We start from the raw sequence: 19,132 nt of genomic DNA, 5'->3' as shown, positions 1-19,132 counted from the left end.
GAATATTGAAGACTGCTCATGCGCTATCCGTTCTAGACTCCCGGGAGAGTGATTTTCATGCTGGAGCGAACGGCCGTACCGCGTTTACATGGCAGCGGAACGAGTTTTCGTACCGGAATGAAAATCTCGCCCCGGTACAGTTACCGGGGTGAACTCGCACCGGTATGACTCGCTTCGGTACAAGATTTTGGGCTGGTATCATGTAAACGAATACAGAGCCACAAGAGGGAACCGGAGTGAACTCGTACCGGAATGAAAGTCGCGCCGGTATCATGTAAACACCCCCTTACGAGAAACTGGAAAAAACGTCAATGAATGAATACTTGGTTTGAAACAACTCTTTCTTTTTTTCTGGCACGAAATCGGTTCTGGCATCTTTTAGTGGGCATTGAAAATGATTTAAAATTGCCTTTACCTCAACATTCCAGCCTTGTTTAGTAAAAAATAAAGTTCAAGCAATTTTTTCACCAAGCATTCTCACCACCCCCTTTAGTACGGAAATTTCAACTTTTGAAGATTCGTTTGTTCCTTGGTTTGTTCAAATCCCTGTAAACGCCCACCTCGTTCCTGGGGGGAGGGCAGGGAGGCAATAAAGCCGCTCAAAAGATGTCCCCAGCTCCCCAACGTCAATTGTTTGACTTCTTGTGTGTAGCAGTCGTTTCCTTGCCAAGCGAGGGCAAGACGAGAACGAAAGCTTCCTAGTCGAGTTGACGAACATCGGGTACGGGCTTTTGCGTCAGCCGGCTCTGGGGGATTGAGATTGGAGTGATATACCAGCGCAATAAGCAATAAAGCGACATGACAGACCGAAACTATACCCAGTCCTTCTCAGTCCCACTCCCTTAGAAAGCGGAAAGCGGTCTTATGTTTTATTTGACAATTTTTCCTCGCTGTTTTTCCAGGTTAACTTTCTTTGGAAACAGAGCTACCACAACAAGCAGAAAAGCCATTTCTATTACTATCCAACAACGCTCGTTTCTTCTCCGTCGGACGATGGCATCGGCTAGCGGAAGTGGGGAAGGCGAGAAACCCAAGCACATGAACCGACTGCAGCATTCCAAGTCGCCATACCTTCTGCAACATAAGCATAACCCTGTAGACTGGTAAGTTAAAAAAGAATGGTGAGATTATTAACAACTAAATATGTGGTCTCCAAGCATTATAAGTTTCTCTAGATTTAAATCGCTATCACCTTAAGTTATTTTTCTCACGGCATTTTCGTTCGCGGTTCTTGGATAGCCAAGAGAACAGACTAGTGTTGAAGCCAAACAGGTGGTGTTATTGGTGGTTTGCAACCAATCCCCGGAGATCCAAAAAGACAACGGTTTGGCGGCCATGTTGGATGACAGAACTTTTGTTCTGTCATCCAACATGGCTGCCACACCATTGTCTTTTGGGTCTCTAGGGATTGGTTGCAAACCACCTATAATGGCTGTTGTGAAGATCATCATAGAACGTCTGCTCTGATTGGCTGTGTACACGCTTTGTTGGATACATTGTGAACCATTTGTGACATCACGCAGTAGTTCATAACCTTTATTACATGTATGGGCCACCTTGGGACAGGCTGGCTCTAGGTTTCCCAGGCAGTTTTTTGGCAAGATCTCCGCACTCACATGGCCCATGCATTTTGTGTATACATCTTCTGACTCGCTCTGTTCATGGTCACTGTTTGTATAAATGTGGTTGCTATGACTGTGGTGCTTGTATGATAAATGTATGGGAATGTACAGAAAGTTATCTGTTTGTAGTTTAAAAATATGAATTTCAGGTTAAAATGATGTGAACCTAGTTTGATTTTCATTCTCCTTTGTCTCCTAATAATAATTATTAATCACTATCATATTTTGGGAACAAAGAAAGTAAAATTCAACTAGGTTGAAGTCATTTTAACCTGAACTTCATTTTAACCTACAACATATCCACCCATGGGATGTCATCAGCCATGCAAACCACATTTTTACCTGTCCTCTGGTGGACACCTGCTGGGAAACATAAACGATCATTTTCCTCCACCCTGTGGAGGAAAATGATTACTTCTAAGCATGAAGAGATGGGGCTCTGTCCCTCTTGGGGCAATCAAACGGCAGGTTCTATAAGAGGCTGCCTGTCTTTGGAGGTGTCTATATGTTTAATGCAGAGATTTAGACACCACTGCAGAGCTGTTTTCTGTGTAATGTGAAACTGGTTTTCATTGCCTTCGAGGTTTCCTTGGGGAGATGAAGCTTTTGAGAAAGCAAAACAAGAAAATAAACCCATATTTCTTTCTGGTGAGTTGGTATGGTATAAAACATTGATGTAAAATACATAATCTCTATTTGTGATGAATTTTGAAATGGATTAATTTAACTTGCAAGAAATATGGGAATTTGAAGTCATGTAAAACTATGCATTTTTGCAATAATGTTCTTCACAAGTCTCTGTCTAGTGTACTTCGATATTATTTTTCTCAATTTTTTTTCAAACTTGTGTGGATCCAGTGTATTGGGGTACACATTGGATCTGTGCAAGGTTTATTCTGTACTATTTACTCTATGACTTGCAAAATCAAGCAGCTATTTCATATAACGGTACTCAAATTTTGCCAGTTGTTGGCCATGATACAACAAATTGAATGCTGTGCTTTTATAGAAAAGCAATCTCTTCCTGCCCTGAAAGTCATCTTTTAAAAAGAAATGGAATGGCTTGGTTGGTTTTTTACCAAGTTTTTCCTCTTTTTTATGTTTGTTTATGGCTGGACTCGCCGTACAGTGTACCAAAAAAAAAAAAAAAACAGTTATGCCATAATTCACAATTTACTGTTTCTTTAATGTGTACTCCAAAATCCAGCAAGGTGGTGACATCATTCTGGTGTAGGTTTTGGGTCTGGTACAGGCCTGCCTTTGGAGCAGGTAGAAACGTGCAAGGATTAGCAGTGCAGATAAAATGTTAAATGTGAGCAGAGGGTCTTTCATGCAAAATTTCATTTTGTTTTGTATATTTATTTTTTCCTATACTTCATATTAAATTACAACAGTTTATAACAATAACAAAGGAAATGGAGAAGGGCAAGATATTAAAAGTAATTATACTTAATATCTAATTAAATCTTATTATATGCCCTTTTGAATAAGATTATTAATTTTAAATAAATGTTTTTTTCCTACGGATAGCAAAAGAAAACAAAATACAAGAGAGGAAACAAGGAAACACAAAGGAAATGGTGCCTACTAATAACAAAGTATTTTTGTGGGTTTATGACTTTGTGAGGAAAGCAGATCTTAGCTAGGGCTATTGAAATCCAAAAAGAAAATTGGGGGCAACAATTATTCTAAAAAACAGTAAATTACAAAGCAATATATGGCATTTTTTTTCCAAATTGAAGCTTAATTATCTCTGAAAAATGCATGGTTACCCTATATTTTCTTTTTGGATACCAAGGGCACCAATGCTAAGTTCTGCCTTTTCTGCGTAATTTTAAGGTGGCCGAACACAGTTTGCGCGCGCTTTACAGATTCTGTTAGTGGTACTATTAAGCGCGCGCTAGGCTTGTGGTAAGCAAATACTATTGATCCCTCGATTTTATACGAAATAGATCTCAAAGGTGAGTTTTGTTCCTAAAATGACTCAGTTTCTCGTTTGTGAATCCTTATTCATTTATCACCGAACAAAGAAAGTGAGTTCATGAAGAGCTAAGCCTTTTTGTACGCTTTTCGTCTTTGCTGAGAAAACCTAATTAAAAGCCATGCCTGCGCATTTGACCAAAAAATTGTGACTGGTTCTTTTAATGGAAATGGACTGTTTTCTAGGGAAGCGCTCATTAGAATTTTGTGAAATTTGACAAAACAGTAGTTCTCTAAAAGCGTAACTCGCCTAAAAAACAAAAACCAAAATCTAACAGAGTGTATCTTCAAAAAACATCAAAGTGCAAAACCAACAGGAGATCTCTCTGTTAAAATTACATAAAAGCAGCATCACTATGTCAGTATTTTGTGGGTTTTTCTGGATACAAAAAATGGAAAAAATCTAACGAGTGCATTTTCTAAAAATTAAGGAAAACCGTTATTTCTGGACAGTTAATAGCTTGCTGTATTGCCATGGCAACGGCACCTTGCTGAACAAGATGGATCAAAATTTATTCATTCTTAGTTAATCTTGCATCATGCTAATTTTGGGTACTCAGAAGTACGTAGTTTTCAAGTAATGTTTACTAACAGCTGTATACCGGAATACTGTGTTCGGCCACCTTAAACCGCGCAAAAATATCCCTGTATTAGTAGGCACCACCCATAGGCAGCCCAGGTATCTTGAGATGTGCAGAATGTATGCGCAGTAATAAAAGTGGGCACAGACCTTAACTGAAGTTGTGAAATGAACAGAATCTTTTGTTTATTTCTATACTTTTTGTTGTCACAGTGGGTTACTCAACTTGTCACTGGTGTCATGTGATGGAGAGAGAGTCCTTTGAGAGTGAAGAGATTGCACAAATCCTCAATGAAAAATTTGTTTCGGTGAAAGTAGACCGTGAGGAAAGACCAGATGTGGACAAAGTGTACATGACCTATATTCAGGTGATTAGAATAGTTTACAATAAGATGTGAATTCTGAAACTGAAAAGGCCATATTCTTTAATTCTGAGCTCTTTTTTAACTGTGATTGGTAGGATTTGCTGATTTTGGGATGTTTAATATTAAAATATTGGTGAAGAGAAAAATAGACAAAGAAAAACAAAAGGAGGACAATTCCAAAAGCGGTAGTTGTTATATAGATATATACGATAGATATATAGATAAATTATATGTACAATTTGCAGTATGTATACAGTGCAGTATGTTGTGATCACCTTTGTCAGAATCAGTTCAGGTTTTGAGGGATCCCAGATACTTGCACCTTGCACCCACAGCCTCAAATTTAGCATTTCATTGATCATGTAAAAGTTGATATTTTCGAGATACCAAATTTTTTGTAAGTTGGAATGAATGTTTGGTTTATCAACAGAGTTGATTACTAAAGGTAAATTGGCCACCATTAAAAGATTCTGTTGCTCTGGGCCACAATCTCTTTATGGTTGCCAAATTACAATAATTATTACAAACATTTGTTTCTACTCCCAACAATGCAGCACCGCAGTTTCTTATGAAACTAACCCCCTTATCCATTTTAATAAATTTCTGTAATGTTTAAAACAAGAGCAGAATTGTTTTTTCGGGATTTAAAACCACGAGGTGCAGCCGAGTGGTTTTAAATCTGATAAAACACTTGCTGTGAGTTTTTTGAACAGCTTTAAAAGCATTTCTTGAAAAACGTTTTGTCAAGAGAGTTCATAACAATGATGGGTTTGTGAACGTTAGAAATTAGCATGCAAGAAAAACATTAAACACTGCATACTAATAAGGAGGAGGTTTTATCGGGTTTTAAAACCACTGCACGTGATGTTTTATCGACCATTTGATAGGTCAATGGGCTTATGAATTATTAATGAGTTTTTGAAAAGTTGCTTCAACAGCTTGAATTTGTAGTCTGTGGTACTGCCTCTGCTTTGTAGTAAGACAACTGTTTGAAAAAGCTATTCAAGTCTTCAATTTATTCCAATAGCCTAATTTGAAGATATGCTTCCCTTGTGATATTTTTACAGCACAGAGGATACGCTGCACCAAATCTACTTATTTACTTACTCCACAATGCTGTATTCGAGAATAAACCCTTGATAATAACTGAGACATTAACATTAGATTGTTGTGGTTTGATGTTCTCACAGGCCATGACAGGTGGAGGTGGCTGGCCCATGAGTGTGTGGTTGACTCCAGATTTAAAACCGTTTGTTGGTGCGACTTATTTTCCTCCAGAAGATCAGGCTGGCCGACCAGGATTCAGGACAATTCTCAATCATATTTCCAAGCAGGTTGGACTCAGTGTTTTGAAATATTGTCAGGGTTTTATGAATTTATTTGCCCCAAGAGTGCCAATTGTGATAGGCCTTATGCAAAAATAGCTGGCTGTTATTTTAATATTCTTTTGTTTGCATTTAAATTAAATTGGGTAACAATGTTCAAAAATACTACCGTTTTGGTTTTAAGAACCTCCATTTTTGACAACCACCTTCATGCACAGTAACACTAGTCTTGTGATTTCTCTATTCCTTGGTTGTTTTTCATGTGCAGAGGAAGAAAACTGTGTTGACGAAAATATGAATGGGATTGTTGAACACTCAGAATGAAACAACTAAGGAATAGAGAAACCACAAGACTAAGCGTTCCTGTATTGATGTCACAGCCATACTATCTTCAGTCTCCCTTCTTGCGCGGTATTATACCCAACTGGAAGTGAAATTTGACGCCTTTATACACCTCAAACATGGGGAGGAAAATTTGCTAAGGATTTAATAATAATTTTGGCTTTTTTTCCAGTGGAATGAAAACAAAGACAAGCTGACTCAGCAGGCAAATATCATTATTAAGGCGATTGAGCAGCACACGGGTGAAATGCACAAACCCAATGAGGCCGGCGACATGCCCAGTACGGAGTGTATTGACAAGTTGTTTAGCGACATGAAAACAAGTTTTGATGAGGAATATGGTGGATATGGAGGAGCACCAAAATTTCCACAAGCATGTGAGTGAAACCCTTCATTTACACCTAATGTCAAAGAACAAATTATCCTATCTTGTCCCCATACTTTTCTAATAAAAGTGAGAGTGCTTTCTAGTCTGCTTTTCGTTGTTTTGCAGTCTTAAGCTCTGATTTGCCCAATTTTTTTCATGTGACCTCTGATTCCTTCATGAAAATCGCCCCAATGTTTTATGTACTGCTTTGCACTTTGTTTGCAGTAAAAACCATGATTATGGGCAAGATTACCATATTTTGAATGTAAATATATGGAACGTATATTTTGAAATGTGGATGAAAGATCAAATAGACGAAAGATCCTCGAAGTTGATACGCAACTTAAACAGTTGCAAAAGGAAAGTCTGAAAAAAATTCAGGCTTTAACGGGATTTGAACCCATGACCTCTGCGATGCCATTGCAGTGCTCTACCAACTGAGCTATCAAGCCAACTGGGAGCTGGTCATATTGTGAGCTCGTAATATACCCGTGAAAGATGAATAAATGAATATAAATATTTGAAACATCCTATATATTTCACGAAAAAGCAAACCTGAGCTACACGTACAACAACAAAAGGTGATCTAAAGAGCACTATTGGTAAGGCAGGTTATGCTTCAAGGCTTTTTACAATGTAAAAACAGCTTTGCTTATCAGATAAAGAGACCGACATTTATTGCATATGGATGTTGTAAATACACACAGCACACATGAATTTAAACAGTAAATTTGTGCCGTATGGCTTCAGGAGACTACTGAATCTATACATAAATTATGTATCCCTTGGAAATTTTTTCTATATTGCATCAGATTGAAATTATTTTTTTACACCATGTTCTGTTTGTCTCTTTTTCTTTGCAGCAAACTTTAATTTTCTGTTGAGGTATTTTGCCTATAAAGCTGGTTCTGAAGAAGGAAAAACAGCATTGGATATGGTGCTCAAAACGCTGGAGTTCATGGAGAAAGGCGGAATTCATGACCACATTGGACAGGTTAGCCTTGAAAATAATTTTATTGTTAAAGATAGGAAATGCAGTAGAACCCCACTAACGCGAACTTGGTTAACTCAAACTCCCTGCTAACTCAAACTAATTTGACTTTCTCTTGGCTCAAATTTACCCTGTTAACTCAAACACTGGTGTAAACACATCTCAACATGTCAGAACATCTACATTGTACACTGTAACTGATTAATACATGTATGTCAAAATCTTTACTCATAAAGTGATAACGTGATTGTAATATGTGGAAATGTCCATAACTAGAAATCTTGTCCTTTGTCTGTCACTTAAAATTTTGGCTAAAATTCCCAAACCAAACGTTTTTATCAAAAGGCTCTTATAAAGCATGGCTTGTGGGAAGTTGTACAGTAAGTTGTAATAAGCCTGTTGGGATATTATTGGGCACATTTCCTGCAGTCTGTTTATTACCTTAACTTAAGATACTCAATTTATTTAAGAAACTAATTACGTGTACGTATTGGCAACTTATTTTACGTATTGGCTTATAAAAGTAAATTGTTAAGAATATTCATGTCAATGTGGATCATGTGATTTTTCGACTACATACTTGTTAGGGATTTCACAGGTATTCAACTGATCGCTTCTGGCACGTCCCTCATTTTGAGAAGATGTTGTATGATCAGGCACAACTGGCAGTTCTGTATGCTGATGGTTACCAGGTAGGCTTTAGTAGTAGTAGTAGTAGTAGTAGTAGTAGTAGTAGCAGCAGCAGCAGCAGCAGCAGCAGCAGTAGGAGTAGGTGTAGTTGCGGTAGTAGTAGCATCAGTAACGGCAGTATCAGTAAGCAGTAACAGCATAATCTATTAGAAGCAGCAGTAGCAGCAGCAGATGCAGTAAGCAGTAGCAGTAGCAGCAGCAGCAGCAGCAACAGTATTAGAAGCAGCAGCAGCAGTATTAAAAATAACAGCAGTACAGTTGAACCCCCGCTAACAGACACCTCCCGTAGGCGGACAATTCTCATAAGCAGACACTTGGTCACTCAGCTACATACAATTGCTACGTTTTTAACCTCCCATAAGCGGACACCTCTCTTAAGCAGACATTTTTTCTGGTCCCGAGGGTGTCCGTTTACTGGAGGCTCGACTGCAGTAGCAGTAGTGGTAGTAATAGCTCCAATAGCAGAAACAGTAGCAGCCAAAGCAGTAGCAGCAACAGCAGCAGCAGTAGCAGTTTATTTATACGCGAACCACAAAATGAGCAACGCGGCCGTTTAAAGGTGTTCGTGCAAATAACAATTATATACTAAGATAAGTAAAACAAAGTCGAGTTGGAATAAGAGAATGTAAATGTAATAAGTGAATAGGTAAATAACGAAATAAGCAAATAAAGATATGGAGGCATTGAAGATACTTAGGAAGTTGAAGATAGGGATTGGTTAGGTACATGTAGCACGCAAAGATCCTTGATCTTCTGAAAATTTCCCCAGAAGATGTGGTTCTTAACCCGTTAGAGAGGTTATTCCAGTGTCTAGTACTAGTAGCAAAGTTGGAAAAAAGAGCTGCGGAGAGACTTGGTACTATAGTTAGGATGCTTACAAGGGGCATTGTAATTTAAGTTCTCGCTTGTGACATTACGACTCCTTTGCTGTTTGTTTACAGGTTAGCAAGAAAGAGAACCTGGCAGAAACGACAAGAGACATCTTGTTGTATGTGATGAGGGATTTGAGCCACAAGGTATGTACAGTCTGTCATCCCAGAATTGTAACAACTAACGTTTTGGTAGTTAAAGAAAATTTTTCTCGTTATTTTTCACAGCTTGGTGGATTCTATTCTGCTGAAGATGCCGATTCCTTGCCAAGTGAAACCGACAGTCACAAGAAAGAAGGTGCCTTCTGTGTTTGGGAGGAGAAGGAAATACGACAACTACTGCAGGAAGAAAGGATCACAAGTAAATCCGGCGAGAGCATACCTACTTCATACCTGTTTCTGAAACATTATGGAGTGGAGACCGAAGGAAATGTTAAACCCCATCAGGTAAAACCTGTTTCACTGGGTTAAAACAAGTTGAACAAAAAAGTGAAAATAGGTTTGAGTGTACATGTAGAAAGTTTTTGGGCAAACTGAAGGGGGTCTATATTTTATATTCACTGGTTTGTCTTTTTCTTCAACGTTTTACTGTCGCTCGTGGCAAAAGAGAAATGAAGGACAATTAAATGCTGTTAAAATGGAGGGTACTGTTGGTAGAATATGATCATTTTAAAAGAGTAAAGTCCTCTTGGCGGATATTTACCTTTGACGAAAAAAGGGTAGCCCGTGTGTTTGACGTAATATATCAAACACGAGACACAGTGTTTCATTACATATCAATCACCGAGAAGAGAGTTGAAAATACGCGGTTTTTGATATTGCCGTGAAACACTGTGACGAGTGTTTGATATAACTTCTCAAACAAAAGGAGAAATTAAGGATGCAAAAACGAGGAGTTTTTCATCAGATTTCCAAACACGTCACGGTGCATGATTTCCTTTGTCTTTGGCTTTTGAATTATTAATGAGTTTGAGAAGTAAAATATCAAACACGAGAAAGCGTGTTTCATCAGATATCCAAACACTGAGAAGTAGGTTGAAAAAACGAGGTGCAGCCGAGTTTTTTTAAACGACTTCGAGGTGTTTGGATATGTGATGAAACACACTTTCGAGTGTTTGATATGGCTTCTCAGATGATCTATAATTCTTGGAGAAATTGAAGGCTAAAGTTGGCAAAATGTTATGGTAATTAGGATCCCATATCCAAACCACGGTCACGGTAGTGATTTTCTTTGTTTTCTCTTGATGAATTATTAATGAGTTTGAGAAGAAAGATTCCATTGTAGTGATTCAAGTGACCACCAATGGTCGCCGTAAGGTTTGGTATTTTCACCTTTCCTTGCCTCACCTTCCCTCTCACCCTTAAAAATGTTGAGTTTCATAGTTACAGTAGAACCTCCACTAACGGCCACCTCTCCACAATGGCCACATTTTTTTGTCCCGGCGGACAGCCCATACATTAGCTCTTATTTAAACCTCTCCACAACGGCAACGGCCACTAACGTGCTACCCCAACTGCCAAAATAACCTCTCGACAACGGCCAGTACAGTTCGTTTTTGTAAAAACCTTTTTTTTTTTTTAATAAACTGATGCAGTAATCGACATTTGTCTTCGGAACATTACGTTTCTGTATCCATTTTAATGATATACGTATTTTGATTGTGTTCCATTTATATGCTGCAGTAAGCATAAATTGTCTACAATAATATAGCGAATGTTGCGAACCTTGCTCGTTTCGTCTTGTTAACATTTTGATTCAAAACATTATTTACGTTTTACTGTGTATTTTATCTATTGGATTGCCATTATAGGCTACAGTAAGCACAAACTTGGCACAATAAACGTGTACTTCCCGAAAAAAAGTTGTCATATTACACCCCTACCTCCATATAACGGCCACCTCTCCACAAAGGCCACTTTCTTCTGTCCCCAAGGTGGCCGTTTTGGAGAGATTCAACTGTATATTGCTATGCAGAATTTTCTGTTTAAAAACATTATTTCAACGGGTGGGAGCAGGGGCGGGGGGGGGGGGAGGGAGGGGTTCGGTGGGGTGTGGGGTTCTGGTGAGAACACTCATAGAGTGTAAAATCAAGTGAGTGTTATGATCCGATTTTCTCAGTGGAAAGACGGTCAATTGCTGCTGATGATCAAACCTTTCCGTAGTACATCAGCCCAAAACATATTATAGTTCTATTCATTGTATTTTTTGGGAAACCAGTCAGAGTTACTGGTAGCATGGCACTACGCGTACAAGATCGTGGGATTAAACCACGTCACACTTTGTCCTCGTTGTTTTGTAGGACCCTCATAAAGAGCTGCGAGGAAAGAATGTTCTCATTGTGCGAGGAAACTTACAGGAGACAGCGCGATTGTCTGACGTGGATGAAACAGTAGCAAGAGAGCAACTCGCTCGAGCGAGGGAAATCCTCTTTGAAGAACGGAGAAACAGACCCCCGCCTCATCTAGACACCAAGATGATCACAGCTTGGAATGGTGAGTACTGTTTACTAAAGTAACATTATTATTGGAACTGTAAATTGTTTGGACCCACGAGTGATATCATAAGAAGGCAAATTAGTGAGTGAAGTCCTGAGAAGGACTGTTCGAGGTGACATTGACTGCAGTCACCTGGATGATCATAATCTACAACAACAACAACAACAACAACAACAACAACTTTATTTCACATTTCCTTTTAAGATTGTATTGATACATATATGAATATTTAGTTAATTTAAAGTTTTAAAAAAATTAATACGGATAACTAGACATAAATATCTAATGTGGAAACGCCTAGCGCCTAAGTAAACCATATACATCTGTAGTTTTCTAAGTAAGACACTAGTCTTGTAAAGAAGCATTTATTTGTTCACGGGAATGTAAGTTGGGTTTTGCGAAAAACGTTCTGAAGTTTAACGAGTAAGTAGTTCATGTACCTTCCCTCATGAAGAAAATGCAGCTATAACATAAAGGGAAATATTTCAATTGAATTCCTGTAGAATAAGGTTTTAGTGTTTTCTCTTTCTCAATTGTCCTTTATTTTTTTCAACACACAACGCCAGAATATGCCAGCCATTCAATTCCATCCCTAACACCCGCAACCAAGGACATTAGTAATCAGTTGGAGTTTTACGAGTGGAAGTGATGTGGAAAATCATGGTTTTCGGCTACTTAGTAAACCGCGATTCACAGGAAGGAAATTCGTTTCACGTTTTAATAACGCCAAGAAATATGGCCGTCAGGGATAATTAAAATACCATGTTATGTAGTTAAGCACCTTCAACGTTTAGGTACCACTTGTGCAAAAGATACATGTATATATTTTGTTAAAGGCTGTATGTAAGAAATATTGGAATTACAGGCGGTGCATTTTAAAGAGTTGTAGCGTTCATCTATATTTCAAGAGATTGAGGGACAGAATTCATTATTTTCATAATATGCTCGATTACAGGGTAAAGATAAAATGCCAGTCATTGGAAAATATAAGGGGAAAGTAAGAGGGAAAAAGTACAGTTTTCCAATGTTTCAGGTTGTTTTGCTTTCCAGGTCTCATGATCTCTGGCCTTGCTCGCGGGGCACAAGTTCTTAGCGAAGATGTCTATAAAAAAAGAGCGATTAAAGCGGCCGAATTTGTGAGGAAACACTTGTTTGACAAGGATTCCGGAAAACTCTTGCGCAGTTGCTACCGCGGGGACAGTGGAGAGGTGATGCAAATGTAGGTATTCCTGAAATATTAGTTCTCCTTGTACTCTTGCTTTATAGTTGTTTGGATACGTTTTCAAAAAGGTTGATTATTCGCTGAGCGCCATGAGCCAGTTTTTGAATTGTCACCCATGCGGGCTATATTTGAACTTACTCACCACCACGTGACCCTAAATGAAACAACCAATGACAGCGTGCCTCCAGGTTAACGCAACTCTACTCTAGCTGTATAACAAAGATAGATAATTGACAGCCCCATTCAGGAAAGCTATCTGTTTTCTAACGTGCACAATTTTGGCTTCTTCTCTTTCTAGCGACACCCCTATATTCGGGTTTGCGGACGACTATGTGTTCATGATTCGTGGTTTGCTGGACCTGTATGAAGCGTCACTGGATGAACAGTGGTTAGAATGGGCAGTGGAACTACAGGGCAAGCTGGATGAACTACTATGGGACAACGAAGGTGCAGGCTACTTCATGGTCACACCGGATGATCCGTCTATTCTGGTCCGGATGAAAGAAGGTTAGAAGGAAACTTGGCCTTTTACCTTGACTGTTGGATAACGATCTTGAGATTTTGTGATCTCGGAAATTAAAATTCCATATTTTTTTCCTATTTCAGTCGTTTGGGCGTGCACTAAAACAATTCAGTCTTCTTTAGGTGATAATGAATTCAGTTGGGCCTCGTTCACTGTTTGAACAATATTGGGCCAGTTATTTAAACAGAGTCTAACGTAGGCCCCGGCTTAAGACAATAAATGGGCCTCCAAATCTGTTGATTAGCGGTTTATTTCAAGTAGATAAATAGTTTTCTAGTCTGGGATGCAAACCTTCTTGTTACCGTCAGCAGCAGACAATGTTTAGATATGACTGTTGGCAAAATTGAAAATAGCTTAGAACGTGGTTTTGTTAAACACCGTCTAAACTGTCTTTTAATATTAACTGACCCAATTGTCTTTCTGTCGATGGACAGCATGTCAGCTGATAATTATTCGCGGAAATTTGATAATGCTCAGCCCAAGAAGCAAAGCTTCGGACGCTTGTTTGCTAGTTTTAAGAACATCAAATTTTCCGAAGTGGCAACCATCAGACCGATGCCCGAGTTTATTCCCAATGATTTATGGCCCAAGCGCGCGGGGCGTAAATCAACGGGAAAAAAACGAGGGTCCGTAACTTACAGTATGGACCGAGAAAACGAGGTTAGAAAGGTATTTATTATATCTCTGTGGTTAATCGGGTGCGCGGGAAAGGAGCAACTTTCAAATTTAGCGGGTCGTAGAGTGCAATATGGCCCGCAAAATTGACTAAACATACCGCGCGCACTAACTGAGAGATAAAATAAACATTTTTTTATTTCTATTATTACATTTGTAGCTCAAGATGGCGCTGAACCAAGCGCTAATTCAACGTCAGTAGGGAACTTGGTCCGGCTGTCCAGCTTTACAGATGAAAAGAAATATCTTGAAAGGGCGAAGCAGATCATCAAAGCCTCGGTTACGTTGCTTTCAAAGCTTCCTCTCGCATTACCTGAATTGGCGTCCAACTATATGATGTACCTTCAACCTAGAAAACAGGTAAAAACAATTCAATTTTACCTTCTGGTAGTTCACAATAATCCGTTCATTCCTGGATTGAAACCTTGTATCTTGTGAATTGTGAAATTTCAAATGAAAGCTACTGAGTAGTATTTTCGTGTTGTACTGTTTATTATGCTGTACAAGGTGGTTCTAACTTTTGAGTCTGAATGAAATTCAGATGAATGCTACTGAGCAGTATTTTTCTGTGGTGCTGTTTATGACGCTGTGCAAGGTTGTTCTAATGTTTGAATCTGGATGAAATACTAAAATGTGACCATTCAAATGAAAGCTACTGAGCAGTACTTTCTTGTGGTGGTATTTATTGTGCTGTACTAGTTGGTCCTAACTTTTGAGCCTGAACGAAATCTGAAAGTGTGACAACGTAAATGAAAGTTAGTGAGCAATTATTTCCTGTGGCGTTGTTTATTTACTGACAGCTCGTCAAATCCGTTCTTAAGTTAAGTGCGATCCGTCAGATCAAAGCTTTTGAGCAGTACATCACTGTGGCGCAGTCCGTATGCTTTCCTTGGTTGTTCTATAAGTTTATTTTAACTTTTTCTTCAGTTGTGAAATCCTTATCTGAAATGGAATGAAAGCACTTTTAAGTGCTTAAAAGCAGTAGTTTCACGTGCTAGGGTTTAAAAAATTAAAATTTAGCTTAAAAAGCAAACAAACAAACGACATAAAAACGGTTCTATTCCCAACCGGGAAGAAAGAATTACGTTCAAGTTTTAAAACGCGTCCCCAAACAAACATCCAAACAACATTAACAAAAAGCTCCTGTTTTACTAGAAAGCAGAGAAAATCGGTCTTTTGCATAATTGTCTTATTTCTGGTTATAGCAGTTAAAAGTAGAAGATAACAGAGTCTTGACCAAAGCAATTTCCTGTTCAAATTTGTTTTACAAGTAACTTCAGAATAGCCTTACATATTTGAATATATTGCCAACGGTAAATTATTAACGGTACTCAGATCCTCCGAGGGTGGATAACACTTGTGACGGAAACTATCATATATTCTTTGTTTTTGTTTGTCCTCATGTGAACTTTTCTTTTTAGATAATAATTGCTGGTGACCGAGAATCCGAGGACACGAAAAAACTTCTGCAGTGCGTTCACACTCATTACGTGCCGAACAAAGTCCTGATGTTATGTGATGGTAAACAAGATAGCTTCCTCGCCTCCAAGTTGTCAGTCTTCAAAACACTGGAGCGAAAAGATGGAAAGGCTACGGCGTACGTTTGCGAAAACTACACGTGCTCGCTACCAGTGAACACTGCCGAGGGTTTAGAGAAGATTTTATCGAGATAGATAGACTTTAAAACTAGGTGGATTTTTTTTCCGAACTGTTTTAACCCATACAACTAGAAGGATTTTATTCAGGTGTCGAAAGTAGCTACGTGCTTTCTCTAGTTCTGGTTTTGCTGAACTCTGTAATTGGATAAGAAAAACCTGATGCCACCAATCACAGCGAACGTACGGTTTTCAATAAGTCTGGAGGGAATGCAACACAAACTTGGCTTGGGTTTGGCGTGTTTTCCCGCGCTAGGCATCTCACGGGATTTGTAGCCTTCTCACGCAGATGTGGTTAAATGATCGTAGTTACGCTTAAACAATTTAGTACGTACTCCATTTTGCGGTTTTTATCGTACAAGCTGATGTGGTGATGGTAGCCTGGCATCACTTTTAGAACCGAACAAATAAGTACCCTGTGCTATTTACGACTTTGATAGAAAACGCTCTATGTTTGATCAGCGAGATTTTATGTTAATTTTGCCGTCAGGCAAAACGATTCCAATAGAGTAGTCAAAATTAATTGGCGAAATCGTGGGATTTGATCAGGTATTTGGAAACCGTCCCCTCACCAAATATCAGATCCTTGTTTCAATTCGCGGCAAAGGTAGTCCTGATCCCTCTTTTCTTTTTTTACTGGTTTCTTCAATTTACATTTGGCGTAAAATTACAGAGCTTTGTGTGGAAAAATAACAACTTATCATCCCAGCCACGAATTGCATTATCGGGTTAACATTTGGCAAGTGGAGATTTATTTTGCTGCTCTTTCCAACTACATCATCAGTCAAAAGTTGACGAGTTAAATTTTTGTGTCGTCGTCTCCTCAGTACTCCTCTAACTCGTTCGACAGGGAAATATTTTCTCGAATAGCTGTAACAAGCACATGGAAAATAAAAGTGTTAGCTTTATGTCAGACTTTAAATGAAACACTTTGTTTCATCCACACTTTAATATTTTTGGTACTGTTCAAATTTAAAGCATAAAATCAGTAACTTCCTGCTGAAACTACCTCTGCCATACCTATGGTCTGTCCACAGCAGTAGTTCTTTTTAAAAAGCAAGAGAGGATGAATCCTCTCCTGCAAAAAGCTATTATCATAGGGATTTTGGACGAAGAAATAACGACTTATCATCTCAACCACGAATTGCATTATGGGGTTAACATTTGGTAAGTGGAGATGTATTCTGCTGCTCAAGCCAACTACATCATCAGTCAAAAGTTGACGAGTTAAAGATTGTGTCCTCGTCTCCTCAGTACTCCTTTAATTCGTTCGACAGGGAAATATTTTTCTCGAAAAGCTGTAACAAGCACTTGGAAAATAAAAGTGTTAGCTTTATGTCAGACTTTAAATGAAACGCTTTGTTTCATCTACACTTCAATTTTTTTGGCACTGTCAAAAAATAAACAAAAATAAAGCATAGAATCAGTAACTTCCTGCTGAAACTACATTTGTCATTCCTATGGTCTGCCCACAGCCTTTGTTCTTTTTAAAAGGATACAATAATTGAGATTTGGCTATGCACGATTCGTGTGATATTATTATTAGTACCTTCGCTCAAACATGAAATTGCTGTTAAAGCTTTAAAAAAACAAGAAATATCAAGTGATTTTTTGAGTCATACTCAGTTTATAGCGATTCTTAAGGAGAAAACGGGAAGAGCTTGAAAAATTGGGCAATCTTTGTCCGTATTTCTATGCAATTGATAGGAACACTGTGAGAAGTTTGGGAGAATTCAAAAATGTAGTGGAAGCGTCAGCCATGCACAACAGTTTCGCGTTCTATCGTGTACAGAAGTGTGAAGTCACATTGTATTTTAAAAAAATTGAAAGCGAAGTGAGGAGTCTGGGTACGAGATTGCTCGGGAGGCAGAAATTGGAACAAGCTAATCTTCGAAATTTCGTATGCCCTGGGAGGGGACGATAAGGTTTCGAATTGATTGGAACATTATCTTTACCTTGTTAACCCTTTCCAACCTAACTTTTCTCGGCTTGATTTTCGAACAGTTTCAGGATTTTGGGGGGCAAGGAATGGAGACTGGACGGCAATGTATGTCTCTGTTTCCTGTTTCAACGCTTGACATCCGGAAAACCGATTCATCACAAGCGGTCCTCTCGTTTCAATGATTTTCGTGTAGGTTTACAGCATCAGACCTTTCTTTTTACCCTCCAACCAAAATTTTCTAATGTTTTAATAGGTATTTGAGGTTACAAGATAAGTTTGCAAGTATCTGTTAATTAAAGACATTTTGGGAATGGAATGGGTTGTGGGTGAAGGGGGGTACTCGCCATAATGGCCTATACGAGGGAGGCCCCGCTCGAAACATGAGTTACCTTTGTCAGGTTGAAAGTATAGAAAAAGGTATGGATTTCACGAGCTGAAGTATGGGGAAGGGTACGAGACCGAATTCATAACATCTCAAACAGATCAATCGAAAAAAAATGCAGTTTTTCTTCTGTAGGTATGTGATAGGGGTACCACTATTGTAAAGACGCGACATGAAAGGGTTACCTTTTCTGTCAAAAGTGATATATCAAAGGATAGGGGTTAAGTTGACCCCCCCCCCCCCCCCACTCGCCCCGGGGGTTTTTGGGCTTTCTATACACAGACCCAGAAGGCATCAATGGTAATAAAGGACCTGCTACATTATTCACTACACAATTCACTCTGATTCAAGATGCTTCGAACTAAAAGGAATTCCCGAATTTAATGGAGAATACTAAAGCCCAATTTGTATACAAATTCAAAATAAAAATCATAGTTTTTAATCCAAGAGGCCAACCAAAGTGCCATTTTGTCGTTTACATTAACCTAGCTAGTTCCTTGGTTTGTCCTACATTAAAGCTAACCAGGGATCAAGCCCAATTTTCGTTTTCCTTGGTAAACCATTTTCACGAGAAATTGGAAACGAAAATTAAAGCCTAATTGAACGAGCGAGCAATTAGAGGAAATAAGAGCGCTGTTGAAATTAGGACTGAACGCAGGCTAGTGGCGCTGATTCATTTTAGTTAAACTGATCCACATTTTGATGCACTGCTTACTTGAGGGGTATTTTTGCGAAAGACGCACTTACTTAAAACTTCACAAACAGAACAAAAGCTGTCCTCATGACTGTCTACTTCGCAGTAGGTTTAACAACTGAGGTATAATCAATCGATTAACCGATCGTAGATAGCAATCAGTATCAATCGATCTTTATCGAAGATCGATATCGATATCAATCGATAGCAATCTGTGATCGATATCGATTGACATCAATTGTATCGATTGATTTCTGATATTGATTTCGATCGATTGACTACCGCTGGGTTTAAAACGAGCTGTATAGTTGTACAGTTTTCGCTCAAAGGCTTCATATAAGATTTTTGAAGAATGTAGCGCTTATTTGAAGGTGATTCTTTTGAATCTTTGCTCTCGTGTCAGGTGTTTACT

At 38.7% G+C, this 19,132-nt stretch overlaps 1 protein-coding gene across 1 annotated transcript; it reads left to right on the top strand.

Annotated features, from left to right (window-relative positions):
• Nucleotides 1–833: 833 nt before the first annotated feature.
• Nucleotides 834–17,051, top strand: LOC146460965 (spermatogenesis-associated protein 20-like). The gene is made up of 14 exons (XM_085087446.1): nucleotides 834–1,103; nucleotides 2,206–2,270; nucleotides 4,396–4,550; nucleotides 5,738–5,881; nucleotides 6,387–6,591; nucleotides 7,445–7,575; nucleotides 8,160–8,264; nucleotides 9,204–9,278; nucleotides 9,360–9,578; nucleotides 11,432–11,624; nucleotides 12,678–12,846; nucleotides 13,148–13,356; nucleotides 14,208–14,407; nucleotides 15,469–17,051. The coding sequence occupies exons 1-14, from the start codon at nucleotides 865–867 to the stop codon at nucleotides 15,718–15,720; spliced, it is 2,361 nt and encodes a 786-aa protein (XP_084943572.1). The 5' UTR covers nucleotides 834–864; the 3' UTR covers nucleotides 15,721–17,051.
• Nucleotides 17,052–19,132: the final 2,081 nt, after the last annotated feature.

The sequence above is a fragment of the Pavona decussata genome, unplaced genomic scaffold, assembly GCF_977016875.1.
Source record: "Pavona decussata unplaced genomic scaffold, jaPavDecu1.1 SCAFFOLD_202, whole genome shotgun sequence".
NCBI lineage: Eukaryota > Metazoa > Cnidaria > Anthozoa > Scleractinia > Agariciidae > Pavona > Pavona decussata.
This window is presented reverse-complemented; position numbering and strand designations above follow the sequence as displayed.

Excerpts from the sequence above, each read along its gene's own strand:
- LOC146460965 (XM_085087446.1), top strand. The coding sequence starts at position 865 with ATGTTTTATTTGACAATTTTTCCTCGCTGTTTTTCCAGGTTAACTTTC. Across the intron at positions 4,551-5,737 it reads TGTACATGACCTATATTCAG|GCCATGACAGGTGGAGGTGG; the intron begins GTGATTAGAATA and ends ATGTTCTCACAG. Across the intron at positions 7,576-8,159 it reads TTCATGACCACATTGGACAG|GGATTTCACAGGTATTCAAC; the intron begins GTTAGCCTTGAA and ends CATACTTGTTAG.